A 27,657-nucleotide genomic window follows, 5' to 3' on the forward strand; every position below is an offset into this window, starting at 1 on the left:
CCAGGTAACAGCGTTTGCTCACCAGGCGGGCCTTGAATCGTCTGCATATCCTAAATTTTTTTTTTTTCAACGTTTTTAATTTATTTTTGGGACAGAGAGAGACATAGCATGAACGGGGGAGGGGCAGAGAGAGAGGGAGACACAGAATCGGAAACAGGCTCCAGGCTCCGAGCCATCAGCCCAGAGCCTGACGCGGGGCTCGAACTCACGGACCGCGAGATCGTGACCTGGCTGAAGTCGGACGCTTAACCGACTGCGCCACCCAGGCGCCCCTCGTCTGCATATCCTAATCAGCTGGAAGTCCTGTAAGAAAATGCATGTTCCTGTATTCTGACACAGACATTCATAATTGGAGTCATTCAGGGCCCTGGAACTTGATTTTTTTTTTTTTTTAAGTTTATTTGAGAGAGAGAGAGCGTATACGTGCGCACACAGGAGCAGGGGAGAGGCAGAGAGGGGGAGAGAGAATCACAAGCAGCCTCCACACTGTCAGCACAGAGCCCGACTCGGGGCTCAATCTCACAACCATGAGATCATGACCTGAGCCGAAATCAAGAGTCGGACGCTTAGGGGCGCCTGGGTGGCTCGGTCTGTTGAGCATCCGGCTCTCGGTTTCGGCTCAGGTCATGATTTCACAGTCTCGTGGGTTCGAGCCCCGAATCGGGCTCTGTGCTGGCAGCGGGGAGCCTGCTTGGGATTCTCTAGCTGCCCCTCCCCCACTCATGCTGTCTCTGTCTCAAAAATAAGTAAATAAAAAACTTTAAATTTAAAGTCAGATGCTTAGCCAACTGAGCCCCCCAGGCCCCCCAAGAACTTAGATTTTTTAAAAAATAATCTTAGTAGAGTAGATTTTAGATTTTCAGAAAGACAAAATGATACAGAAAATTCCCATATACCTCATAGGCAGTTCCCCCTATTACTAGATGACCTAGATGACTGTGGCACATTTGTTACAATTACCGAACCAATATTGACACACTGTTATGAACTAAGGTCCATACTTTCATTCACCTTTCCTTAGTTCTTACCTAATATTCATCTTCTGCTTCAGGATCCCACCCAGGATACCACATTACATTTAATAGTCATGTCTCCGTAGGCTCCTCTGGCTGAGACAGTTTCTCGACTTTCCTTGTTCTTAGTGACTTGGCAGTGTTGAAAACCCTGGTCAAGTATTTCCAAGAATGTGCCTCAACTGGGATTTGTCTGATGGGGAGAGATGGGGAGAGAGACCACAGAGGTGAAGTGCCACCGGCTTCTCATTAGTGAAAGTACACTATGTCACTGTGACTCACCACCGTAGGTGTTCACCTCAAGCACCTGGCTGACAATGCAGGTTTCTCCACTGGAAACTTGGTCTCCCCATTCCTTTCCCACACTGCAGTCTGGAGGGAAATCACTGCGAACAGTCCCCTAAGGAGTGAGGAGTTTCGCTTCACCTTCTCGAGGAAGGAGTATCTACATAAATTATTTGGAGCTCTTCTGCATGAAATATTTGTCTGTTCTCCCCATTTTATTTGTTCGACCGTTCACTTAAACCAACGTGGGCTCGAGGATATTTTATACATTGGAGTATAATCTCTTCCTAGTTCGTTATATCGCTGGAATTGTTCCAGCTTTGGCCACGGGCAGCTCTTCCAGCTGTCTCCTTTGTCTCTTTGACATACCCTACCATTTGTGTGTGTGTATGACACACGAAATTTCCCTTTTGGCACTACGAGATGCTCCAGGCTCATCCTGTGTAATTTCCTGCCCAAGCCTCACAGCAGCCATTTATCAAGGAGCCCTGGTTCCTTTTACTGGACAATGGTATTAAAAACAACGATCTGGGCTCTGGGTGTCTGAATTTGTGATACGCTTGCTACAGCTTTTTTTTTTTTTAAACCAGAGACAGCCCTTGCTTAGTTTTGTTTCCCCGTCTAAGTACTGCCTTCCCAAACCAGTTTCAGTATCCGTCGGCAGAGGGCGCAAAAAAAAAAAAAAAAAAGCTAGTGCGGATGCATCACCGCTTACGCGTCTCCCAGTGAAGCACCACGCGAGATAAGGCGCGGAGGCGGGGCCTAGGAGGTGCGCAAGAGACCTGTCAAACCCGTACAGGGGCGGGGCGTATCTTGCGGCCTGGATCCGGAGCTGTCACGTGAGGGTCGGTGGTCAGCTGACTGGGGCGCAAGTTCCGCGGGGAGGTACCGGCCGAGACGGAGGATGCTGCTGATTGGTGGAGCAGGAGCCAGAAGGGGGGGCACTTCGGGGCGGGTCTTTGACGGCGGGGACCACGATTGGCTTATGCGAGGCACGTGGGATATCGTAGGGCGCACCAGGAAGAGTGGGGTGTCCTACGCGGCTGTTTGCGCAAGCGTTGAAGCGGCGGCTCGCCGATTGGAGACGGTGAGTCACGGGGCGGTGTGCGGCGGCCGGCGGGGGCGTGGCCGGCAGGGGCGCACCTCGCTACCAGACCGCTGGTTGGCCGGCGCAGGTCACATGGTGCCGGGCAGCAGGCGGCGCGCGCCGGTGCGACGTCAACGCAGCCCGCTAAGCTTCCCCCCGACCTGACTACCGCGGCCGGGCCTCGGCTGAGTACCCCGTGGGCCCGGGTCCGGCCGTTTGCTGAGTACGGTTGCGGCCACCATGGACAACTCCGGGAAAGAAGCGGAGGCGATGGCGCTGCTGGCCGAGGCGGAGCGCAAAGTGAAGAACTCGCAGTCCTTCTTCTCGGGCCTGTTTGGGTAAGAACCGCGCCGAGGGGTCGGCGGGGACCTACGCTGAGAGGACGAAGGAGTCATGGCCCGAAGCGGCGGAGTAGAGTCGCAGGGCCCGAGCCTAGAGAACGGAGGGGATTCCGGGAGGAGGAGCCACGGTCTAAAGTAGTAGAGGGGACACCGGCCAAGGGCCAGGGGGCCCGGGCTGTGGGAGCTCGGTTTGAGGAGAGACCTCCTGAGATGGTGGGAGGGCCGTAGGCTGAGGACAGCCAAACGGGCAACACCGTCTTGAGGCGGTAAGAGGACCCAGGCTGAAGATGGGCCAAGAGGCCGGAGCGAACCTGGGCCGAGGGAACATGGCCTGAGGCCTTGAAGGGGATCGGTTTGGGAGAGCAGCCGGGTCAAGAAGTTTTTTGGAGCTCTAGAGAACGTATTCGGAGGATACCTGACGGGCATAGTGGGCCCGGGACTGAGGACACCTGCCCGAGGGCTTGACCTTTCTCCAAGGCGCGCAGCAGCGGATTTGCAGGAGCTCCGGGTGATGGTGAGAGGGTCAGGCCCAAGGTGATCCTGGGAGTGATGGGGCGCCCAAGTCTGGGACGTCTGAGGGCGCTTGAGAGAAAGCTGCATGAACCAGAGAAAGAACCTGGACTTGAGGTGCTGGAGAGCATCGAGGACTTTCCGGGGGCCTGTCTTAGTCCGTGTGAGCCGCTATAACAAAATAGCCTAGAACGGGTGGCTTGCGAACAGAAATTTAACTCTTAAGAGTTTTGAAGTCCAAGATCAGGATGTTGGCAGATACGATGTCCGGTGGAGGCCTGCTGCCTTGTAGACAGCCACCCCGTCACCACGTCCTCACGTTGTGGAAGGGGGTGACCTAACGTGTTGGAGTCTCTTTCCTAAAGGCACTTCCCCCTTTGGGAGGTGACCAAATCACCCCCCAAAAGCTCCCATCTCCTCATGTCATCATCTTGGAGGTTAGGATCTCGGCCCGTGAAATTTGCGGGGGGACGTAGTCCATAACGGGGCCGATCTTGGACGGTTCCCATTTGCCTTTTAGAAAGGACCGCCGCAGCTGGTGTGGGGGAGAAGTTGGGTCGGGGAGTGCAGGCAGGGACGGTAAGGACACCAGGTAATATTTATTATTAAGTACTCGGATTCTGAGTCAGACCTGGGCCGGGCACTTCACCTGCGTCCTTGCGTTGAACCCTCACAACATCCCTGGGGGGCTGGACAGATTACTTTGTCCGGTTCCCCGGTAAGTAGGAGACCTGGTCTGTTTGATCCCAAAACTATCTTGCTGCCACGCTGGTTTCTCCCCGAGGCTGGTGCCCGTTTCTGGACGCTACCCTTAAGAAAGATGGGGGCCAACTTAAGAGGAATTTCTAAGTTAGGGAACTCCCAGCCCAGAACTCCTCCTTCCTCCCTGCCCCACATGGCAGTTTTCTCCCGCTGTTTAATGAATGCATCCCGGACCCTTCGAGCGCCAAGAGCAGTTGAGACGGTGCTGAGAGAGGAGTGGGCAAGGCGAAGGCAGAGGCACGGACGGGGCCTAGGAGCTGGGAGCATGGCAAGAGGTCAGCCCTCTCTCCTGGCCCCCCCGCCCCTCTGGAGCCAGGCTTCCGTGTGTTCAGCATTTCACAGCTGCCTTTTCTCAAGGCCCCCCAGTGGCTTCAGGGACCGGAGAAGGGAGTGTTGGGGCTCAGCCCATCCCTCATGCGTTTCCCTCCCCTTTTAGAACCATCAGGAGTGACGGCATTCCAAATTGAGAGGTCTCTGCTCGTGTCAACGGGCCAAGTAGGATAGCCCCCACCTGGGATCTGAGACAACCTCACATCCTTAGACGTGAGGGCTCTCTTTGTTCTTCACTGTTTCTGGGCTCCCAGACGCTAGAGGGCTTCTGTGCACCAGCAGCCCGAGAGGAAGGCAGTACCAGCCAGTTAGTAGATCAGAACTCCTTGTATATCTTCCTCTGGCTCTTTCCTCCCCCCCTCGGCCCAGCCAGTGCACATAGACCTGGGGAGGGGAGCTGTAGGGAATGGGGGGGCAGCCCAAACTTCTACTCTGGAAGCAAAAAGATGGAGATTTCCTGAGCAAAGCACAAATTGCGGAAAAGGATCGGGGATGGGGTAGATACACTTTTTCCCTCTTCCTGCCCCAGGGCTTCAGATGGATCCAGAAACTTCCCTGCTGTGCCCTGTTTGGAACTGTGCAACTTCCAAATGGTGGCTCCGTTCCCTGGGGCTTTTCCTTGGCCCTGACGCCTCCTCCCTTGCCCCCCATCCCCTGCTGACCAAAATCCAAGAGAAAAACTTCTTTCCACTTGGATACTACCATTGGTAGGAAGTTTTCGCGTCTGTGAAATGAAAACCATAGCGATACCTACCTCATAGGGTTGCGTGTGAAGCAATGAGCCTGATCTCTGTAAGTGTTTTGAGTACTTACTATTAGTAAGTATCTTATTGGAAGTTGAGCTAGAAGCGCTGGAAACGTACAGATGTCAGGGGGTTTGGTATACAAAGAGCGCATTTCTACGGATTAAATGTTGACGAATCAGTTCCCGTTTAAACCGCCTGTAGGCATCAGCCACCCCCAGCAGCCCTGCCAGCTGTCAGGATCCACAGCTGAAAACTCGGTGTCCCTTGCCCAGACCCAGAGCACAAGTCTTTCCCAAGGGGATGCGAGGTTTCAGGGCTACCCGGCCATTGTTCGGCTGCACCCCTGGGGTTCTGCCTTTATTGACGGAGGGGACTGCTGCTTTCGTGCAGAACTTCCAGTGTTCCTGGGTGGGACGGGACGGCTGAGAGACAAAGCCCTTTGAGAAACATTTTTTAAGAAAAGGAAACACGTTTGGTTCTGGGGCTACAGCGAAGTCATGTTGGGGCGCAGAGGGGCGTCGCTCCGAGAACCAGAGGGGGACCTGCCAGGCCACGTCGGCCCCTGCCTGTGAGCTCTCAGGAAAGCAGTGGCCGTAAATACGCACCTTCAGCAGGACGTAGGAAGGAGTGGGGCGGGTCAGAGGCCCTGGGCTCTGTGGAAACCAGAAGGTGGTGCCCCCCGGCTAACCTGGGGGTCGCGGGGGAGGTGAAACCCACACCGAGATTGGAGCTAGGTAAGCGTTTCTAGAACGTGCTCTCCCTGCCAGCCTGATAAGCGCCCAGCTGAGCACCTGCTGTGTGGTGGGCGCTCTCCCAGGTGCCCGTGCGCTTCCAGCAGCCCCGCCAGGTCCGGAGTCTTCCCCCCAGACACAGAGGGAACCGGGGCTCTCGAGCCGGGAGTCCGCTTCTGAGTCCAGGCCTCATCACGGCCCCCGGCTTTTCCAGCACCCCAGGTGACTCTAGAATTCCCGTTGCCAGGTGGCCGGCAGCCCTCGGACTGGATTTCTCCTCCTCCTTGTAATAGCAGCCGTTTGAGCACCTGCTCTGTTCTGGCCTCGGTGCCAGGTCCTGAGCACGCGTCGTCCCTCCTCCCCACAGAGGCTCTTCCCGGTTCGGTTTCGTTGCCTCCATTTTACAGGTCAACAGACTGAGGCTCTGGGATCGCTAGCCCAAGGTCCCACAGTTACGAAAAGTGCCCGAAACTGATTTCAGCCCGGGTCTCTTGACCCCCGGGTCCATTCTGTTTCTGCTCTCCGTCTGTTACGGGCATGTCACAAGAGTGTCCTGCGATGGTGTCAGAACCGGGCAGTTAGTGTGTGTGACACTTTATTCTTTTGTCGTTCCTGGGGCCTGTGTTGGCCGGGGGGGGGGGGGGGGGGGGGGCGGGAGGGCTCTGCCCCCAGGAGCTCAGACGCACTCGGCCCAGAGGAGGTGGTGCCCGCAGAGCGGGGGGAAGCAGTGAGCGGCTCAGCTTTGCAGGTGGCATGGGAGGAGCTGCCCAGGGATCCCGCAGCTCTGGCCCTGTTTTCCAGTGTTCCTTCTGCCTGCGGCACTGACGGGCTTCGTGGGGGGCTGGTTTAATGACTCCCTCCCTTGCCCAGCGGCAGCTCGGCGTGGCTGCAGCAGAGACCAGAGTCTGCTTGTGGGTGAGGGAAATCCGCACGGCGGCGTTGGCTGTTCAATCTGGCGGAGAAGCAAGAGCAGGCAGGGACCTTGTCCACCTTCTCTCTCTCTCTTTTTTTTTTTATGTTTATTTTTGAGAGAGAGAGAAGGGGAGGGGCAGAGAGCAGGGGACAGAGGAGCCGAAGCCAGCTCCGTGCTGACAGCGGCGAGCCCGACGTGGGGCTCGAACTCACGAACCGCGAGATCATGACCCGGGCCTCAGTTGGACGCTCAACCCGCCGACTCACCCAGCTGCCCCCTCCCACCCCCCTTCCTTATTTTCCAGAAGATACGGGGAAGGAAGCCTCCCAGATCTCCTAAGTGAGTGAGAAGCAAGGCAGGACCGGATCTCCAGGACCCGAGTCCTGTTTCTGGTCCCTGCCACCATCTGGCAGCGTGAGCTTGGGCAAGCCCCTTGACCTGTCCGAGCCTCAGCTCCCTCCTCAGTGAAGCAGGAGTAAAATACCCAAAGCCTTACTGTGAGGAACTCGGCGCTGCTTCAGGCAGGGTGCTTTAGGTCATCATAGTAACGTGGAGAAGATACATAGAACGGCAGAGAAGGTCAGGGTGGGGACGGGCCTTTGGGGTCCATTCGTCCCCACTCGGGACAACGGAGGATCTGGGAAACTGAGGCGCCGACGGAGGGCCAGTGGCTGTGGCACTGCGGGGAGTGAGGAGGACCTAGAAGGGGATCCACCTGCCCTGCCTCGTGAGGCTCGGAGCAAAGCGCAGGTGGGGCGGGTGGCCCGATGCTGGGAGGCAGGAAGTGCCCAGGGGACAGAGGAAGGAGCTGGGAGGCTCTGCTCCGCGGACCCCCCCTGGCCCGCGGCCCACCGGGCCTTCTGTGCGTTGCTGGCACGGTGCTCCCCTCTCCATATGGCAGTCGCTGGAGGTTGGTGGCTGCGCCTGGGAGCCCGGAGACTGCTTCCTCTGCCTGGGGAGGGGGCAGAGAGCAGAGCCGAGTGGGTAATTATAGACAGCCCTCCGCCAGGCCGGTCCAAACCAGTTCCCTCTATTCCCGGCGTGGCTCGTGGCGTGGCTCGTGGCTGGGAGCCGAGCCGCCCGATGGGGAGAGCGAAGCAGAGGCAGCTTGGGGGAGGTCGGTGGGGGAGGGACAGTCAGCTGTCGCCTGTGCTGCCGCTGGGCTCTTCAGGAGAGGCCTGCCCAACTAGCTTTTCTGGATGTCCTGCAGGAGGCACGGGAGAAGGCCTGGGCTCTTCCGGCCGAGAGTTTGCCAGGCTCCCATGACGGATCTGAGCCCACCTGACCTCAGCGAGAGGCCCTGGAGTAAACCGCAGGTTTCCCTGCCGGGAGACAGCTTGCTAGAGCGCTGGAGCTGGGGGCTGCTTCCTCCTGGTCACTCTCTCTGCCACAGACCTCCCTGTTGCGTTAGAACAGGGCCCAGACCTTTCTCCCGGCCTCCAGCACGGGGGTCCCCTACCTGCCTGTTCGGCCTCATTTCCTACCGCTCCCTGCGCCGCAGCCATCCTGGCCCACTGCTGTTCCTTGACCTGGCCGAGCTTGTTCCTGTCCTGGGGCCTTTGCACGTGCTGTGTGATCGCTGTCCGGAATGCTCTTCCCTCTTTCCGTGGGTGGCTCCTTAGTCACCTTCGAGGACCGAGCTGAAATCTCACGTCCTCCCAGTGGCTTGACCAGGGAACCCCCTCCTCCCCCAGTCCCTCTCGCGCTTGCTTACTCCTCACATTGCCTCGCTGACTTCCTGTTTACTGAGGGCCAGGTCCTCCTCCTTTGTTTACTGCTGTCATCTGCAGCGTCTGGCACGGAATGAGTGGAACAAATGGCTCGTGTTTGTTCCCCAGGTGAATAAGCAGCTATGCCAATGGCTCCTCCTTCAGGGCCTGCCGGTGACCCTGGGCAAGTCACTTGCCCCCTCTGAGAGCTCCATTTCCATTTCTGAACGGAGGGGATGGGACTCCAGGGGTTCCCCCTGTCATCGCAGGCCCCAGGTTACCGGGAGGAGGCAGGCCTGAGCAGACCTTAATCCCTCTGGCTTTCCCAGTCCGCGGCTAGAATGGTTGACCCGGAGCAGGCCTGGCGTGGAATCACAGAATTTCAGGCCGGCAGCTGACAGGCTTTGTGTTCTGTGTTCACTCTGTCCCGCTGAGCTGAAACAAACCAGCTGGGGCCGACCGTTCATTGTTGATCACCCGGCTCTGGGCCTCTCGGTGGGTCGGGCCATTTCTGCTTATCCAGGAGCCCGAGGTTTTTTTTCAGAGCACGTCTGAATCTGGATAGAAACTAATTGTTGCCACAAAGAAGGGAAGGATGAGCCAGGGGATCCATGGGACGAGGAGACCTAGGGTTTCGGTCGGTGAACACGTCCGTCCCCTTTCAGTAAGAGAATATTCCCGAGAAGGTCCCCCAGAGGATTTTGTAGCTAGGCCTCAAAGGACCCTATGCCCGGGAAGGTTCTTCGCCTCTCCAAGGCCCAGAGTGGGTTCCAAAGAAGTCACTCCGAGCAGGGGCCCCAAGCCCAAGGTGTGTTGGGCCAGCTGGGGTGAGGTTGGCCAGGGAAGACCGCGGAACCGTGCAGAGTGAGTGTGGGAGGGCAGTCCTCGGGTCGCTTCCTGTGGAGCAGCGGAGGGTAGGGGACCGGCATCGGCACAGCCCCGGCGGGCAGAGACTTTTCATCTAAAGAAGAACCTTACCTGCTGTGATGTGGAATCCCGGGCCCTGGATTCCAGCCCTGGCTAGTCTGACCAGGGGTGTCTACCAGCTGACACAGTCTGACTCGGAACAGGTCACCTAGGTCACCTAAAGCGATGGGTCCAGGTCAGCTTTTTCCCCTCCCTAACTCACCTGATCTTTCTGAATCACCTAGGACCATTGTTTGAAAAGCCCGATTCCAGGCCGCACCCAGCCCTGAGGGAAATCTTCAGGGGAGGGTGGCTGGGAGGCTCCCGTTTCATTACCGTGACCAGCTCAGCTCCGGTGACCCGGAAGGAAAGGACCTACTGCCTTAGCGGCGCAGAATGAAGGCGTGCCCCCGAATTCCACGGGAGGCCCCCCCAGCAGCCACAGCTGGGGCCGGCGAGTTTCCAGGGCCAGCGGACGCGGGAGAGGGGCAACAGGGAAAATGATCTGTGTGGCTTTGTTGCTGGAAAATACCCGTCTTCTGTTCTTCAAGACAAAATACCGGTTGATGTCAGTGAAGAGAGAATCTGAAATCCATTTGGTAGAACTGAGCGTGTGGGATTTTTTTCTACTGCTGATGTGGGCGGTGGGAGCTTGACCTCGTGGGCTGAGCCTGGTTGCAGTATTGGAGGTGGAAGGACAGAAACGTGGTGGGGACTCAGACGAGGTTCTAATGAAGGGTCCCCCAGTTCAGGAAGAGCTTCATATGCACCGCCTGCGTGGGAGATCAGGAAGTCAGGGTGAAACTGCCCAAACAGAGCGCTCTTTTTTTCCCCCTCAATGTACTCCTTTGTACGTCTCTGGCCTCTACTCTTTTTTTTTTTTTTTTAATGTTTTTATTTATTTTTGAGGGAGAGAGAGAGACAGAGCACGAGGAGGGGAGGGGCAGAGAGAGAGGGAGACATAGAATCTGAAGCAGGCTCCAGCCTCCGAGCTGTCAGCACAGAGCCCGACGCAGGGCTCGAACTCGTGAACCATGAGATCGTGACCTGAGCTGAAGGCGGATTCTCAATCTACTGAGCCATCCAGGTGCCCCTCAGGCCCCTACTCTTACACAATAAGTTCTTTGAAGGTGGTTTTGCCATTTTAAATAATTCTGTACTGAACATCCTTACAACTTTTCTGATTTAGTTTCTTGGGATAAATTGGCAGAAATGTAATTCATTGCTGGGCCACAGAACCAAATGTAAATCTTGGCATTTAAAAAGAGAAGTACTTTGTTTGTTTGCATTCTTCCCTGTACGTTTTAATAGGTAAAGTATGCAGATGATAAAGAATTCAGACAGTACCAGTGAGGCGTGCACGCGTGGTGATTAAACCTGTCTGCCACGCCTGGCCCCCCACCTTCTGTAGGGTTCCCGTAGACCCCACCTTCGAGAAGAATGCTGTGGCTAGTTTTTTGTGTACATCTGCTCAGTCCTGCAGTAGTAATGACACACGTGCAGGGTCAAGAGGTCTACACTGAAGAACCGCAGCGTGCGAGCCATGGGATTAAGGCATTGGGAAATGGCCAAGGCATCCAGAGCTGGGCTCCTCCCCCAGAATGCTTTGCAGCCTCTTGGCAGAGGTGGGGTGGGGGTAAGGATTTGCAGAGAGCCTGGGAACCTGTGGTCACTGAGCGGAAGTGGAAGAGACTGTCAGAGGCAGGGCTCACGGGGAGGTTGGAAGGCCCCCCTCCCCGAGTGAGGGTGGCCCACGCCTCCCCCGGGAGGGCCCCGGCAGCGAGCGTGTCTCTGTTCCAGGGAGTGGAGGCCACGGACGCGGTCTCCCCTGAGCCCCCAGAGGAGGCCTGGGCTGCAGCGGGCTTCTCGGGGAAGTGATGGGGGTGGGGGCGTGTCTGCACTGGCCCCAGGGCGGGATGCTTGCTTGCTCTTCAACACCAGACGGGTTTGTCTCATCTTGCCCCTTCTTTCCCCAGAGGCTCATCCAAAATAGAGGAAGCCTGTGAGATCTACACCCGAGCAGCAAACATGTTCAAAATGGCCAAAAACTGGAGCGGTATGTGATCTTTGCTACAACTCCTTCGTGGTCGAGTCTCCGGTTTTCCCTCCGCTTCCAGTCCCGAAGGCCTGACCCAGGGGTTAGCCTCGCAGCACCACCCCCCGCCCCGACCCCGCCACCTTTCTAAGCCATCTTTGGCCTCAGAAGCCCATCGGCCTGCCATTGGCTCCTTTTGAGCCCACTGGGTTATTTTACTTGGGTCACAAGACCTTGGAGAGAGGTCTCTAAGGCTAAGGGTAGACAGATTAGCGGATCCAAATTGCTCTTTGAGGGGTTTCTCCTTAACCTCAGGACAGGTCAGCTTTCCCCGGAAGCTGTTCCCTAGTGCTTTCTTCAGTGCCTGAATTCTAGGCTCAGGGGTCCATCCCAGGGGTTCAGTTAACAGTAATTGTTAACCGTTTATGGAGAGCGCTCCTAAGTGCCAGGCGTGCGTTCTGTGATCGAATGAATCAGCACAGCAGCCCCGTGAGGGTCAGTACCGTCCGTGTTCCCGTGGCTGGAAACGGAGGCTTCGCCCAGCCCCACGCCTAACAAGTGACGGAGTGAGAATTCGGAAGGCAGAGCTCCGACTCCGGAGCGGAGCACTTCACCTGCCCCCACGCTGGCTCTGTGACCTTTGAAGCCAGTGTGACCTAGGTCTGGGTTGCAGACTGGCCGTGTGCCCCTGGGGAATTTACTCGATGTCTCCGAATGTGATTCCTCCTCAGTAGGACCACAGGGACAGTGGTCCCGACCCCCACGGGGCCATCGTGTGGACTCCCGGAGACATGGTGGCCGGGAGTGCCGCGTGTGTCCTTCCTGCTAGCTGCACTGCCTCCCACCTCGGAGTGGAGGGAAAGCTCACAGAGGACTCTGGGCAGCAGATTAGCAAACTTCAGGAGCAGCGAGGAGGTGCCCCCCACGGCCCTCTCTGTGTTCTCGCTCTGACTAGGGGAGGACGCAGCTTGACGATGTCAGGTCGCTTAATGCTGGAGGAGGGCATCCGCCCAGAAGAGAGCGTCCCAGGTCGTGCGCCTCCGCTTGGTGGGTGGAGGGTGATCGGAGTCGTGGCCGCTCTGGCTTCGGCCATGAGGTTGTGGTCAGACTCCTGGCGAGGCTGGAGCGTGGCTGGCTCCCCCGAAGAGAGGCTGGCAGGCAGGGAGGGGCCCCCAGAGGCCAGAAAGGCGGAAAGTCTGGTTGGAAGCTGCCAGAGGGCTCCAGCTTGGAGCGTCAGCAAGACGGGGTGAAGGAAATTGAGTGAAGACAGGTTCAGGTTTGGGACCCAGGGAGGAACTTGCTGACCAGAAGGAGACGACACCTGAAACGGGCCCCTGGAAGCAGTGGGGAGGGCCCCGGGCGGGACGGATCCTCCTCGCTTTCTGAGGATGCTTTTGGTTTCCTGGAAATGGCAAGAGTTCTTCCTGAACTTTCACAAAATACGTCGTGCGTAAAGCCACGTGCCAGGGATAATTTTATGCTCCCGAACTGATCAGGTGCCATCAGAGAAGGAAATATTTGTCTTAGAGTTTGTTTATTTTGAGAAAGAGAGAAAGCCGGAATCAGGGAGGGGCAGGGAGAGAGAGGGAGAGGGAGAGAGAGAATCCCAAGTAGGTTCCGCACTGCCAGCACAGAGCCTGACCCAGGGCTCGATCCCACGAACCTGCGAGATCGTGACCTGAGCCGAAGTTGGACATTGAACCGACTGAACCACCCAGGCACCCCAGGATATTTATTTTTCAGTCACATAGATGTTACTTAGCCCCTCAAATGTGTTACTCCCGCCCTATTCCTCTAGCTGTTCAAATAAAAGCCTTGGGCTGTTTTTCATTTTTCTCCAATGATGCTACTCTCCTGGACATTTTGCACTCAAGCCCTGCAAAATGATAAATCCTGCCTACTGAGAACCTGGGCTGCTTTGTCTCTCCTGCTGCTCTGAAGTTGCGGGATGGAGTCAGGCCCTCTGGTCCCCTTCCGGCTCAGGAATTCTGTGATTCGGATCCTGCTGGAGGAGGATGAAGGGAAGCATGGGGTCAGGCGGAGGCTGGCTGAGCTGAAGGTGGGGGTTGGAGCTCCCTGGTTAGCACAGCCGCACCCCCATTCTCCAGCCGTGGAGGAGGACAGATCCCGTGGTCTCCTGCACGCCACAAGGCGATTTAGGAGACAGACGTGTGACCAGAATGGCTTCCAACTGGTCCAACTAAGGACGGGACAGACTGGGCTTCCCGTGTGGTCACTGCTACCCTCTGCCCATGGGCACTTGTCCCCGAGTTCCTGCTATCCCATGGGGCCACTGCTGGGCTTAGTTGGCGATGGTTTGTATATCCTTCATAGCTCTCGGCCCTGCCTGCCTTCTCCTTGGATTTTTAGAAATGGTGGCCCTGGAAATTTCGGCAAAGGCTGGGATCAGGGCTGTGGGATTTTAGCTGGCCTCAGCCTGGCCCTCTCTTCGCACGCCCAGGGCTCAGGAGCCTCCCTCTTCCTCCAAGTCCACCTCACGGACTTTCCGGAGCCTTGGCCCCGGGGTCAAGAGGCCCGAAGTCGAGGCCTCCACCTCAGCTCAACCCAGGTCTGTCTCCCCCCCCCCCCCCCCCCCCCCCCCCCCGGGGGGCACCTCTGCATTCTCGAGAGAGCCGCCTCCCCAGGGCAGTGTCTGAGCGGCGTCTGATAAGTGGAGCCCCGCTGAGGCTGAGCTCACTCTTTTCTGTTCCAGCTGCCGGAAACGCTTTCTGCCAGGCCGCCCAGCTGCACCTGCAGCTCCAGAGCAAACACGACGCGGCCACCTGCTTCGTGGACGCCGGCAACGCGTTCAAGAAAGCTGACCCCCAAGGTGAGCCTCTGTGCGACGCTGGGCCCGGCCGCCCGCACACCAGCCGAGCGCTCCCGGGAGAAGCCCTCCGGTGTCCGCGAGGCTCCGGTTTTTTCCAGGGGCCAACACACGCCGGAGGCTGGCAGGAGGCTGGCAGGCAGACGCTTGGGCTTGAACCTCAGAATTGGCTCCCTTCCGGTTGGCATTTGCATCCCGCTCCAAGCCTCCGCCTCCCCCTGCTGCTCGGTGTGCGCAGCCGATCGCTTCCCTCCCGAAGCCGGGAGCATTTGGGAGTGGGAGTTACATTGCAGACCCGCCGCATGCCAAGGAGAGAGGAAAATCTGTTCTGTTGTCAGAATTAACATGCAGAAGGGGGTGGGAGGGGTTCTAAGACCGGCCAGGTAGGAGTTGATGCCGAAAAAGGAGCGGAAATTATCCCGACCTGGCTTCCCAACACGCTGGGGGGGAATCAGAACGGAGCCCGAGATGCGGTTGCCAGAGAACAAGTTACTTAAAATGCGGGAGTGTTTGGGGAGAGGAGCCCGGTTTGGGACTGACTCATGGTGAGAAGACCGTTTGTCCCACAGCCCGGCGGGGACCAGGCTCTGGGGTTTTGTGGAGCTGGAATTTTAGTTCATTTTTTTCATCCTGGTGCCAGACACAGGTGGCTAACTTTTTCATTTTAGCAAGCGTGAAGACGTTTTCTTCAAGTGACCCCTCGTTGTCGCTATGCTCTCAGAAGAGAATAGGGAACGTGTGAATGTTTCAAGGAAAAGGAAAGAAAGAAAAGGAGATGCCGCACCTTGGAGTAAAGACCTGTCCTTCCCAAGAGAGTCAGAGAGGTGTTTGCACGGATAGGTGAGCGCGGGCCACACCCGAGCGCTGGGGAATTGTTGGCGGATCCGTTACCTGTACCCGGGGATATTTAGTTCCCAGTCGGGGATTTGATCAGTGTAGACCAAGTGGCTTTTCTGTGTCCCCAGGCTTGACCGGTCACTGCTCCGTAGCTGGGCATGTCACAGGTGTTGGCCTGGGGGGTCATGTGGTGGGCTCAGGCCTGGCCAGAACCAGAGCAGAGGCCTTGTGATGGGGTGCGCCACCGCAGGCCGCGTGGACAGTGTGACGACGACCCAGGGACGTCTGTGTCCGTTCCCCGCCCGCATCCCCCCGGGAACTCCCCACCTCAGCCTTCCCTCTGCCCCCTGGGAAACCGGTCTACCTGGAGAAGCTGCCTTAGCTTCTGGGGCCTTCACCTGCTGCCCCTGGGTGACTGGAAGGACTCGTTTCTTGGGCAGGAGTTGAGCGCCAGGCTCTGTGACACGTGCACAGCGCTGTTTGCTCTTTAAACAAACCTCAGCCCTTCCCTTGGACGGGCCCCCACCCGACGCCGCGTCCTTCGTCACCTGGCTTTCGATCTGAGCTTTTTCAGCTGAGGCTCAGCACGGCAGGGGGTGCGTTGGGTGCTAGGTTCTGGGCCGGGGGCTGTGGCCCCCATGCCTGGCCTTAGTAAGTGCAGAGGGTGGCCGAGGCGTCCCTGCCCCAGTGGGAAAGCAGCCGACATGGCCGTCGTGGAGCCCAGAGGCCACTTTGGTTTCTCCAGGGATCAGCAGACATGGTTTGCTGCCCTGGGAGCTGAGGCGGGGAGGGGGTGGATATGGGGTGGGAAGGACCTTTCAACAAGAGGGAACAAGAGGGGCAACGGTGAGGAGGGGACCCTGATTTGGGCAGAGCCAGGACTGAGTTCCTCGGCTGGAGTGCCAGGTTCTTGGTGCTAATCAGGGAGGGGCGTTGGGGCCGAGTCCCAGCACCGCTGCCTCGCTGTCGTCCGCCCCCGCAGTGGCTCACAGAGTGCGTGGCTTAGTGTGGTCTCCCTAGTCTGAACGGAGCCTGTGCCCCTGTGGCTTTGGGCACTCACTTAATCCTCTAGGCGTCTGTTTCCTGGCCTGGTGAAGCAGAGACCGAGTGTGAAAGAACGCACGGACCTGCCCGGTGCGGTACCTGGTGTGTGATAAGTATCTAGGAAGGGGTGGCCCTTGGCTCCCATCAGACAGAGGCCCGGCCTCCCCCAGCCGCCTCCTCTTGGCACTGCGCCTCGTGAAACAGAGCTGGAGGGCCCACTTGGAACCCTGCCAGGTTTCCCCGAGCAGGTGGCCAGCTCCCTGGGGCCTTGCTGGCCACCGCGCCTGCCTCGAAGGCCTGTGTCCTGTGTCAGCACCTCCTATGGGAGTCCCGGAGGGCCCTCCCCCGGAGAGGCGGCTGGGGCCGCTCAGGAGGCCTGCCAGAGCCAGCCAGGGGGGAAGAAAAGGATTCGGTGCCTGACACCGCCCTCTCCCTCTGCGAGTCTGCCCAGAGTGCGGGCCGGGGGCAGCCTGCCCACCCCCTTGGTGGCTGGGGGTGCGGGGAAGTGATGCCCATAGCTGTCAGCGGCTCCCCGATTTCCTATAGCCATCTGATGGCCAGGCCCGGGGGTGCCTACTGCGTGGTTAGACGTGGTAGCGTCTCTTTTTAACCCATTCCACTTCCCCGTGGGATTCTGCGGTCTGCCCCTGTTTCACTGGGACGGGCTGAGTCCCAGGCCTGATACGGGCAAGTGCAGCCGGACGGCGGGGCCGCATGAGCCAGACGAGGTGGGCCCGGGGCCCCGGGCCGCATGACTCCCAGTATGCCTCAGCCCGGCCTTCCCCTCTGGGCCACGGCACCCCCCACCCCCGTCCCGGGCTGGCTCCCGTCCAGGGGTGCGCCGGCCGCTCATCGGTGGGGTCCTGGTGACCGGAGATAAGCTGGTTGTATCTAGTTTGTCGGTGTCCTGCCTGCCGGCGCTCTCCCCGGGGCGTCAGCGGGCAGCCCGCTGCTTTCAGGGACAGCTGCTCCTGAGCCGGAGCAGGCGTGAAGGGGACTTAACCCCGTGAGTCCGTGTTGCCGCCTGGGGGGTGAGCCTTCTGCCCCCGCTGCCACTGCAGGGACCGAGCCTTGGCGACAGCACTCGGGCCTGGTGCCAGCAGGCCCGTGGGGACAGCTGGGGGCCTCCGGTCCCCCTCCTGGGCTGCTCGTCTCTCACCGGGAGCAACCTTTGCCCCCTGGGCCAGGTGCCTGGCTGGGCTCCCTGGTGTTCCAGAAGGGGGAGCCACCGGCACCCCCTGGGGTGGAGGATGAAGCAGGGGTGGGAGGTGCGGAGCCGGCTCCTTGTCGTCCTTATTTTCATCATTGTGTCGCGGCCCGGTGCTGGCTCGTCAGATCCAGAAACGCTCTGTTTCGAAATATGCACCTGTGTTAAAGTGAGACTATTTCCGGCTGTATTTTTTCTCCCTTTCCCTCTGCGTTCTCTCCCTTTTCTCTTCCTCTGCTTCCTTTTTGGTTCCTTTTCTTCTCTCGCGCCTTGAGCTTTCAGCTGCTTCCCATCCTTGACCAGAATGGTTCTCTGAATCCTTCCGGCGTCCCCAGAGGCCTTTCAGAATTGGATCAAACCTGCAGACACTCCTTCCCCCAGAGTAGGGCTGACAGACACCCACTTTTTGCCTGTAAACTTAGGGGACGGGGAGCTTGTGGACTCCCTGAAGGCCCAGCCACAGTCTGAGGCTAAGAGCCTCTGCTCACCTGTCTCCCTGGGTCATGAGACCTTTAGGGCCCTGAGCGCAGGCCAGGCTTGGCTCCTGTGTGGCCCCTCAGCCCAGCGGGCCCGGCTCACCGTGGGGGACCTTGGGGGTGGACCAGGAGCCTTGTGGGTACCCTGGATGGCAGGGGCCCTTCCAGGCCCACCCCAGCACGGAGCCCACATCCCGTGTCTGTCCGGGCTCTCTTCCTTCCCCCCGCACCTCCCCCAGCACCCTTTCTTCTGAGATGCATTAAAAGAGATCCAGCCCGAGAGCTCATCTCTGTCTGCTAGAAAGTGCCTCCCACTCATGCCGCTCTCTCTCCTCCAAATAACGTGTCAAAAGAGGAAGAAAAAAAAAAGCAATAGCCGAATTTAAGGTCTTGGAACAGGTGGTGCAACAAAGGTAGCCGAATTCTCTCTCTCACGGGCCACCCTGGTGTTTGCTTCGTCGGGGACACCTGTGGTGTGGGGAGCTGGCACGCGGCGGGTGAGGGCGGGCGGGGAGAACAGAGGGCTGTGCTGAATGCTGAGAAAATGACGGGGATTCCAGCCAGAGGGGCCTCGGGGTCCCGGTGTCCAGCCCCCTCCTCCCAGAGATGGGGGCCAGGCAGGTGCAGGGGACCGTGGCAGACTCGGGGTCCCGCGTGACAGGGTACCAGAGTCCGGGTGGAACCTGGGCGTCCCTCGGGTGTCAGGCTTGGCCATCCCCGGCCAGGACCCCTTGTCCTGGAGGGCAGGGCCTCAGCGGGCCTGGCTCAAAACACCCATGGGAGCCTGGCTGTCAGCCTGACCGTGTCCGGTCCCTGGGGCTGCTGGGAAGGTGGTGGCAGTGTGGCGGCCTGAGGGAGAGGACAGCCCTCAGCAGGTAGCAGTCCGCGGCGCGGTACGTTAGTCTGAGAGCCTTACTTGGGGCTCAGGTGTCCCTTCACCTCCCCTCCTGCCACGGCCACGGCCACGAGGGCACAGCGGAGCACCTGCCCTGCTTTCTCCTCCTCCTTCTGGCTTCTGCTGAAATAACTTCTCTTTCTCATTTCTCCCTGCTTCCCTTTTTCTCTCCGTAGAGGCCATCAACTGTTTGATGAGAGCGATCGAGATCTACACGGACATGGTAAGGGCCACTGCCTGTCCCGTCCCCCCTGCTCTACCACCTTGCTCCAGCCTGCCCTCCCTGGCGCCAGCACTAGGAGCAGGTTGTAGGGGAGGGGGGGTCACCTGCCCCGGCCTGGCTCCCGACAGCTCCCGCCACAGCACGGGGGAAGTTACATCTGCAGGAGTTACAGCTATCGGGGGCCTTTCCCCTTGCTGGTCCTTCCCCTCCTGCACCCCATTTGATTAGCAGGCCAGAGGGGAGGCGGGGCCCAGAGCTGGCTCAGCCCCTGCCCTGTCCCCGGGGAGCATCCCCACGACGGATGAGGCCCAGAGGCAGCTCCACCAGGGAGCCAGGACCAGAGACCAAAACCAGGCTCCGGCTCCCATCCGCTCTGCGTTTTGCCGCTCCACACTCTGCCTCTGTCTCGCCGGACCCCTTCCCCAGGCCGGAACCGGGTCCTGCCTCCTACCGGGTCCAGTACCATACTGGAGTGTTGTAGTGAGAGCGGCGACAGCGGCTGCCAGATGCCCTCCGCTGAGTGGGTCAATCCTCCCCTGCAACGGCCCCGTGAGGTGGAAAGTGTTACCCCATTTGACGGGGATGGGGGGCCCAGACAGGCAACGTGACTTGCCCAGGGACACGTGCCTGCGAACAGCAGTTGCTGAGACCCGAAACTAGGCCTCGCCGAGCCCGGGGCTCTGCCCTTTCCCGATGTCCCTTGGCAAGCGGGTGTCCGTAGACCAGCCCCGTGTGCCAAGCGGCCGGCCGGGAGCCCAGTTCTGCGGGCCCCTCTGCCCCCCGCCCCAGGTAGAAGCTGGTAGCCTGTGCTTAGCTCCTCTGGAAGCTAGGGCCGTCCCTGGGGAGAGCCGTGCCTGTCTGCAGGGGAAGCTGGGGGTTGTTGGCCTGTGAGGGGGCCGTCTCCACGGCCACACGGGGGGAATGGGAGGCCAAGAAATTCCCGTGCAGTGTGGATGCTCGGACCCACTTTCTGCAGGGCTTTTACTGGGTGAACTGTGGGCTGGTCGTTCCCCTAATCTGGGCCCCCTGTCCAGCGCTTCCTCAGGCCGGGGCCTCTGTCAGGTACCTGTGCACCCACATTATCTCTGGCGTTGCCCCGCCCACCTGTGCCCCTGTGGACGGGATGGACACGGAGGCTGCGTGTGGGGGGCTTGCCCAGGGTCACCGCATCGGGCCAGCACAGAGACCAGGCCTCTCCCTGGAGCCTCCTGTTTAGGGCCCCTCGGTGCCTTCTCGTGCACACCTCACCGGTGGCTGAGGGCCAGGAAATCCCCGGCTCCGGGGGCCTAGAGGGGCGAGGAAGGGCTGGGCTGGGGTGCTGGGGACGTCCCTCGTCACAGATGGCCCCTGCCCACATCCCACCCAGGGCCGATTCACGATCGCGGCCAAGCACCACATCTCCATCGCTGAGATCTACGAGACGGAGCTGGTGGACATCGAGAAGGTGAGGGGGAGTCGGGAGGCCCTGCCTGGCTGCCGGGGGAGCGCTGCGGCAGCCGGGCCCCTTGGGCCGGGGCTCGTGTCCGCTGGGGGAGGCCTCCGGTGCCTGGGTGCCCGGAAGGGGGCATGGGGCGTTGGCCGAGCACGGGTCAGGGGCTCCTGCTGTGCCCCAGGCAGGGTCGGGCCCGTGGCGGACAAAGGTTGCATCGCTTCCCCGTGTCTCCCCAGGCCATCGCCCACTACGAGCAGTCTGCAGACTACTACAAAGGGGAGGAGTCCAACAGGTACCGGGCAGCGGGCTCCCCCCCCCCCCCCCGCCCTCCCCAGCCCCCTGGAAGCTCCTCCCCCCCCACTGCCACCGCCACCGACTTCTGCCTCTGTCCCCGCCCCACACAGCTCAGCCAACAAGTGTCTGCTGAAGGTGGCTGGTTATGCGGCTCAGCTGGAGCAGTATCAGAAGGCCATTGACATCTATGAGCAGGTGGGGACAGGTGTGGCCCGTCGTCCCTGCACGGTGCTCCCTCTGTTACCTCCCCCCTCCCCGAGCTCATCCTGTCCTCCCTGGCAAAACTCTCCACCCACCACTCCTCGCGGCGTCGCCGCCCTCTCCTCTCTGCCCTCTCCCCTGTGCGCGTCTCACGGAGGGCTTCCTGGGAGGCCCAGGGAACGGGAAGAATCGCGGAGGCCTGGGGTGGCCGGAGGTGGCTGAGCAGCCCCCAGGAGGCATGGTGGGGGGGACGGGAAGGGAGCGACCCACGGGTGTGCAGGCTCCCCTGGGCTGGGCGGGGCGGGCAGGGCGGCTAGGCTGTCCCGGTAGGTTCAGCGCGGCCAAGAGAAAGGCAGGCAGCTGGCCTCGGAGGGGAGGGGGGCGGGCGCCGGCTCTCAAGTTCCCGCCTCCTGCCACCCCTCTGCCCACCAGTGTGTCTGCCTCCCTCAGGCCTGACAGTGGGGCCACCGCCTCCCCGTCATCTCGGCTGCCTCGGGGGGGGGGGGGGGGCCACGGACACCTGGCTTCAGCCCTGTGGCAGCCCACCCCCCTGTGACACACTGCTCTGTGGCCGCCCGCACACCATTGGCTGACTTCTCTGGGCTGGTCCTCGGCCTCCCTGCCCTTAGTGTCTCAGGTTAACCGGGCTTCAGCCTGGACACAGACGCACTGACCCCAGTCCCCCGCCCCCCCCCCCCCCCCCCACGGCTGCCAGCCCCGAGCTTACGGTGCCACCTGCACATGCGCACAGGTGGGAACCAATGCCATGGACAGCCCCCTCCTCAAGTACAGCGCCAAGGACTACTTCTTCAAGGCGGCCCTCTGCCACTTCTGCATCGACATGCTCAATGCCAAGGTGCGCACGGCCCCGTGGGCCCACCCAGGGCCTCCCCCTCCTCCCAGTGGCCACCCCGGAGCCCTGGGTCTGTCATTAGGCCAAGGCCCCTCTCGGCAAGGGGTGAGCCCCTCCCTCACGTCCGGTGCCTGCAGTCAGCTGTGGGCGGGACACGCTCGTTCTCACTGACGTGTTTCTGTTCCTGTTGTCACGCGCCCGGCTCCTGGCTCACTTGGTGCCAGGCTTTTTCTTCCGTGAGAGCACGTTTTGGGTCCTTACTGCGTCCCTTGAGGTCGGCACCACTGTTACCCCGTTCTACAGCTGAGGATGGTGGGATGGTGAGGCCGGAGCCCCTTATTCAAGGCCACAGGGCTGGATTCCAGATCTTTCTGACTCCCAGAGTCATGATTTATACTGTAGCTCGCGTGCCCACACCACCCATTTTCAGGGCTTCTCGGCAAGAGCGGAGCCAGTGCTGGCTGAGGGGGCAGGGGATGGCCTAGCCAGAGGAGGAGCTGGAGTCCTCGGGGTCCGGGTTCGGCATTTCCTGGGGTCTCCGGCCACCCCGCCCTCAGCCTCGGGGTGTGTCTGAGCACGGCCGCCAGCCCCCGCTCCCGCTGTGGGTGAGAGCTCGGGCTTTGCTGTGGGGCCAGTCCACGTCCCCGCCCCCACGTCCCCTGTGCCCCGAGCAGGTCATGGCGTTTCCCCGCTTTCAAAACGGGGGTCCCCATCACGTGACCCTCCCCGGGGCCTCATGGTGGTTAACTGAGAAGTGCCCAGCACCAGCCCTGGCACATAGGAGGTACTCCTGCGAGGCAGTTGGTGTTTGCCCCCTGCCCTGGGCACCGGCCTGGGAAACCCTTCCCGCTTCCTCCCCACAAGCTGTCACTGCGGCCACGCTTGGCCCGGCACAGCCCCACGGAGGTGCCGCCAGGCACGGAGCCAGGTGACGCTGGGGGAGGGGCACAGAGAAGGACTCGGGGGCCAGGTGTCTCCAGGTCCCCTTGGCTGCCAGGCCGGTGGCTCCGATGGCCCCTCTTCATGAGCTTGTCCCCTCTTGCCACCCTTGTGACATTTAGCTCGCCGTCCAGAAGTATGAGGAGCTGTTCCCTGCGTTCTCTGGCTCCCGGGAGTGCACGCTAATGAAAGTGAGTGCCGGGTGGGCTGGGGGCGGTGGGGGGGGGGGGGGGGGGGCAGCCGCAGGCTCCAGCCACCGTAACTGCCGAGATCTGTGTGGTGGTTCGGGTCTCCGTCTTTGTTTTGTTTTCCCTCCTGTGCCGTGTGGGCCTCCGTTTTCTAGCTGGGAAAAGTAAGGCTCGGGTGGTGGCGGAGACGGCAGAGCTGGGAGGCCGCGTGATCGCACGCACGCACATGCCTGCATGCACACGCACAGGGCAGGACCGGAAACTACCCCTTCCTCCCGGCACGGGAGCCCCCTGACCTGCACCGCCGGGTCAGGCGTGGATCTAACGGGTGGATCTAATCCAGGTCAGGCGCGCGGCCGGCCTTGGCCCCTGACCCGTCTGCCTGCCATCTTCTTGCAGAAATTGTTAGATGCCCACGAGGAGCAGAACATTGACAGCTACACCGAAGCGGTGAGTGGCCGTGGCGGGGCCCGCCCTCCTCAGACACTCTCTCCTGGGAATCCCACCCACCCTTTCCCTGGCCCCGGCCCTGTCCCCGGCTGTGAATTCCTTTGTCCAGTCACCCCAGAATTCTCCCAAGGAGCCCCAGAGGTACAGGGAGGTGTTCTCCCCACGTTAGAGATGATGGCAGTGAGGTGCGGGGACTCATCCTCGTCCCCTTGGGGGCAGAGCTGGGATGCAGCCCCGTGTGTGTCTGCCCCTGAAGGCCAAGGTCTTTGCAGTACTCGGTGCCCCAGGTGAGCAGCTGGGAGGAGCAGGGAGGGAGGGGGACGAGTCGTGGAAGGGCTCCCTCTTCCAGCACCAACCTCCGTGACAGAACCACCCCACAGAGGTGTTTCTTCCTTTCCATACTCTGTTCTGAACATTCTGGAACTCTGTTGGGCCCAGGTCGGGTCCTGATCCAGTCGTCTGGACTCCCATCTGTCAATCACGTTTCCTGGGGGCCCTTCAGGAATCCTACACCGCTACCGATGACAGAGACCAGAGTCCCTCCGGTCCATCCTGCCCCGGGCGGTGGGTGGGACACGAGGAGGATCAGCCACGGAGAAGGGAGAAGCAGGGCCACGGCAGGGCGACAGGCCCCCATCCCCGTGGCGTCCGGAACAGGCCGCCCTCATGCAGCCAGGCCTGTTTCCCACCCAGAAAACAAGGAAGCTGGACCCTTCTATGCCGCAAAAATCTTTTCTTTTCCCCAAGGCAGCCTTAGAGGGAGCCCCCCTCCCCTCGCTCCTCCTCAGAGAGGCTGGCCGGGACACACCCAGAGAATCTGGGACTGGGGACAAGGAGGGCGTCAGGGCCGGCTGTGGGACCAGCGCCCTCTGCCACCTCCCCCGCTGTGTCGCAGGTGAAGGAGTACGACTCCATCTCCCGGCTGGACCAGTGGCTCACCACCATGCTGCTTCGCATCAAGAAGACGATCCAGGGTGACGAGGAAGACCTGCGCTAAGCACCCCCAGCCCCCTGGCACCCGTCCTCCTGCCCCGTCTTCTCTACCCCCGCGCCCCTCCAGCGCGTGAGCCCAGAGACGTGGGGCCGAGACCTTGGCTGCGAGACCTCCCCTCCCTTCCCGCAGAGGAGTCTCCCCAAGCCGCGGTGCGGGCTCAGCACTGCCGCGGGGCCCCCGAGGCTGGGCCTGCCGGCCGGACAGTCCCCCTCTGTTCTCACTGCACCCCCTCGCCTCCTGCCCGTTTATTTAATCCCCCCACCCCCGAGGTGCCCTTCTCTACCCCAAACACAGAATCTCTGACACAGACCTGTTTGCTGTGGGTGCCGCCAGGGGTGGGGGGGTCAGCATCTGGTCCCCCGCCTCCTGACCAGCTGAGTCGCAAGACTGGCTTCAGTCTCTCCCACCTGTCCTCCAGCCGAGCCCTGAGCACACGTAGCCGCTGAGATTTGCTCTCCCCGTGGGGGCGGGCTCCTTCCCTCCGGTGCCGGGAACCCCCACGGCGTCCTGCAGCCCTGACCTCTCAGGATAGACCGCAGGCCCTGGAGCTCAGAGGGCCGTCCCCACGCCCACCCTGACATCTGCTCCTTCCCTAGTGCTTTGAGGTTTTGTGGTCGGAAGCTGCAGCTGGCCTGAGAAAGAAAAATAAAAAAGAACACTTCGCATGAGTCTCTCTTCCTCCTCACCTCTGCTGCCCCGTTGTGTCTCCGGGGCTGGTGTCCTGTCTCCCTTCCCGCCTGGTCCCCACCCTGGGCTCTGGGCACGCTCTGTGGGGAAGAAGAGGGTGAGTGTGACCGGGATCCTGGGCTCAGGGAGGAGCCGCGGGCTTGGCATTCTGGGCGCACCTGCCTCGATCCAACGTTCTCCGGGTTCTGTGGGCCTCGGTTTCCTCCCCTGGGACAGTGGGTGGCCGCGTCAGCCTCATCTGGCTGGAGGGATGGAAGGCAACGAGAGCAGCAGTAAGGGTGAGAGAGGCCCACCGAGCCTCTCTGCCTCCCCTCGTGTCCATGTTGCCCTGAAAGGAGGGTTGAAAGCCCCGGTGGCATCTGTTGGGGCCCGCTGAGCTCACAAGAAAAGGGAGGAGACGACTTAGGTGGGCAGGGCATGAGGACGACCAAGTGGGTATCGGAAGGAACCACAGGAGTGGCCTCGGAAAGCTTGGTCAGAACCACCTGCCTCGTCCACACCCCACGACGTAGGCATGTGTGTTGGTGAGCGGTCTGATGTGCTTGCACTGCCCCAGGCACGGGGCTGGGCCCTCCTGGCTGGAGGCGGGTGGGGGGGGAGGGGACACAAAGCTGGAGGAGGCTCACGACATAGAGTCACCATACCATGGGGGGTCAGGGGACAGGATGCAGAGGCGGGCCTGCCCGGGAGACCCACTCTCAAAGAGGTGCTCCAGACAGCCTGGAAGAAGTTTAAGAAAGGTTCAGGTTCATGGTGTCAAGAGAGTGTGGACGATGACACCCTGCCCTGCTCCTGTCCCCTTCAGCTCCTCCCACAGCTCCAGTGGACTGGTGATGGCTGCCTAGAACTCAGTTCTAAGATTCCTGAGAGCTGAGATCGATTGCTGATGTCTGCTGTGGGCACAGGCTGAAGGTAAGTGGTGCCTGAATCTGTTTCTGCCGTCAGTGACCTAAACAGAGAGTCTCAACCCTGGCTGTGCTGAAAATCAGTAAAAGTACACAGGCTTGGGTCACAGCACAATAGACTGGATTTGGTTGAAGTTCTCCACTCTTCTGGGGGTTTTTGTTTTTTCCTGAAAATTCCACAGCTGATTCAAATTTGCCCCTAGAGGTGGAAACCATTAAACAGGACAATTCTTTCCTTTCAAACCTGTAACTTCCATTATTCACTCAACAGATATTAAGTGAATGTAGTTTAGAGGTTACCACGTGAGACAGAAGCCTGAAGAAAACATTGTTCAGAAGCAGAATTAGACCCCACATTCTACTCAGCAAGTATTTACTAAGCACCTACCGTATGCCATGCCTGGTCTAAACCCTGGGAATACAGCATTAGCCACATATCCAGACCCTGCCCTCCTGGAGGTTTTACTCCCCAACTCCCCACATCCCAAAGTCTGGAGCTGACATGAAGCCCCTCTTCACCACCCTCCAGGTCCTATGTGCCTTTGAGCACTTTCCTCTTACATTTCCTTTGTAACAAGTCCTCGTTGGGGCGCCTGGGTGGCTCGGTTGAGCATCCAACTCTTGATTTTGGCTCAGGTCATGATCTCAGGGTCGTGGGATCAAGCTCTGCATCGGGCTCCTCGCTGAGTGTGGAGCCTGCTTGGGATTCTCCCTCTCTCCCTCTCTCTCTGCCCCTCTCCTACTCCTGCTCTCTTCCTCTCTCAAAACAAAACAAAACAAAAAAAGTTGTCCTCTGTGCTTGGCAAAGGGCCTGGCACAGAGTTTATGGATTTTTAACACATTTACTGAATGCTTACTTTATGTCCAGACTTGTGGTCCAGGTGCTGGGGATCTAACTGTGACCAAGGGAGATCCAGTCACCGCCTTCACGGACCTTGCAGTCCGCGTGCATCCACGCACACGCAGGCACGTTTCTGCGGGGGGTGGGGGGGGGGTGGGTGGGGGTGGGGGGTGGTGACAAGTTTACTCCATGTGGCCACAACAGTTGGACAACTCTTGTCTACTGGAAGTGATTTTCAGGTGTATACAGAGTGCCCAAACCCCTGATGCCCTTCTAGGGACCAAAAAAACCCCACATAGGAACCCCTTGAAGACCCCACAGTCAGAAACACCTGGTTAAGGTCCAGTCTCCACCATTTTCTAGCATCTCAGGGCCACAATTTCATCCTCTACACACTGGGAGAAGCAACTTCTTGGCGGGGTTACAAGGATTCATTGAGATAAATGAGCGCTTACTATGCTCACTTAAGGGTTATCGCGCACTTACTGGGTCCCAGCACATAAACGCTGAGACGATGAACGCGGGTTAACCATAGCTGGGTGGTTGTCAGCATTCAGAGATCATCCGGGCCAGCATGACTAGCAGAAAGGTATTCAATAAAGGAGGTGCCAGGACAGAAGGCCAGATCCTTTTTCCTTGGCTAAGCATGCATTTCACCATTTTAAAGGTAACGTGATTAAAAGAACTCTGGGACAGTCTTGTTTGGACTCTACTTCTCAGCGAAGCTGCGTGATCTTAGACAAAATGACCTCCTGCGTCTGGATTCCAGCCTGTTCGTGGGTTTTAAATCAATCGACAGAGCCAAAACGCTTAGAACAGTTCCTGGCACGTACGGACTATATTGAGTTGTATGATTCTTATTGTTCTACCTGCCACACAACCCACAGCGAGGGCCACCACCTCCCAGCTTCAGGCCACAATCAGCCAGCAGGCCCCTCTCCGGGACTCCGAAAAAGAGCGGGGAGGAGCGCGCAGGCGCGATGGGGGGGTGGGGGT

The 27,657-nt window shown here is 59.7% G+C and overlaps 1 protein-coding gene and 1 long non-coding RNA gene across 3 annotated transcripts; one reads left to right on the forward strand and one right to left on the reverse strand.

Moving 5' to 3' along the window:
• The first annotated feature begins 2,469 nt into the window (after window positions 1-2,469).
• NAPA (NSF attachment protein alpha) lies at window positions 2,470-24,896 on the forward strand. 2 transcript variants are annotated; one of them, XM_078439614.2, is made up of 11 exons: window positions 2,470-2,723; window positions 11,310-11,389; window positions 14,082-14,198; window positions 18,831-18,877; window positions 20,244-20,321; window positions 20,546-20,601; window positions 20,714-20,798; window positions 21,556-21,660; window positions 22,719-22,787; window positions 23,184-23,234; window positions 24,130-24,896. In XM_078439614.2, exons 1-11 carry the CDS (start codon window positions 2,626-2,628, stop codon window positions 24,229-24,231), a joined length of 888 nt encoding a protein of 295 aa, XP_078295740.1. In that variant the 5' UTR covers window positions 2,470-2,625; the 3' UTR covers window positions 24,232-24,896. The 2 variants fall into 2 exon arrangements, with proteins under 2 accessions (XP_078295740.1, XP_078295741.1); XM_078439615.2 differs by lacking the exon at window positions 2,470-2,723 and adding an exon at window positions 8,507-8,556.
• Window positions 24,897-26,474: 1,578 nt separating this feature from the next.
• Window positions 26,475-27,607, reverse strand: LOC132690769 (uncharacterized). The gene is made up of 4 exons (XR_009615490.3): window positions 27,531-27,607; window positions 27,148-27,239; window positions 26,678-26,794; window positions 26,475-26,576 (listed from the first exon to the last, which is right to left on the reverse strand). It is a non-coding gene; the product is annotated as an uncharacterized LOC132690769 (long non-coding RNA).
• Between the last annotated feature and the right edge of the window lie 50 nt (window positions 27,608-27,657).

Source organism: Panthera onca, chromosome E2, assembly GCF_046562875.1.
Source record: "Panthera onca isolate mPanOnc1 chromosome E2, mPanOnc1 haplotype 2, whole genome shotgun sequence".
NCBI lineage: Eukaryota > Metazoa > Chordata > Mammalia > Carnivora > Felidae > Panthera > Panthera onca.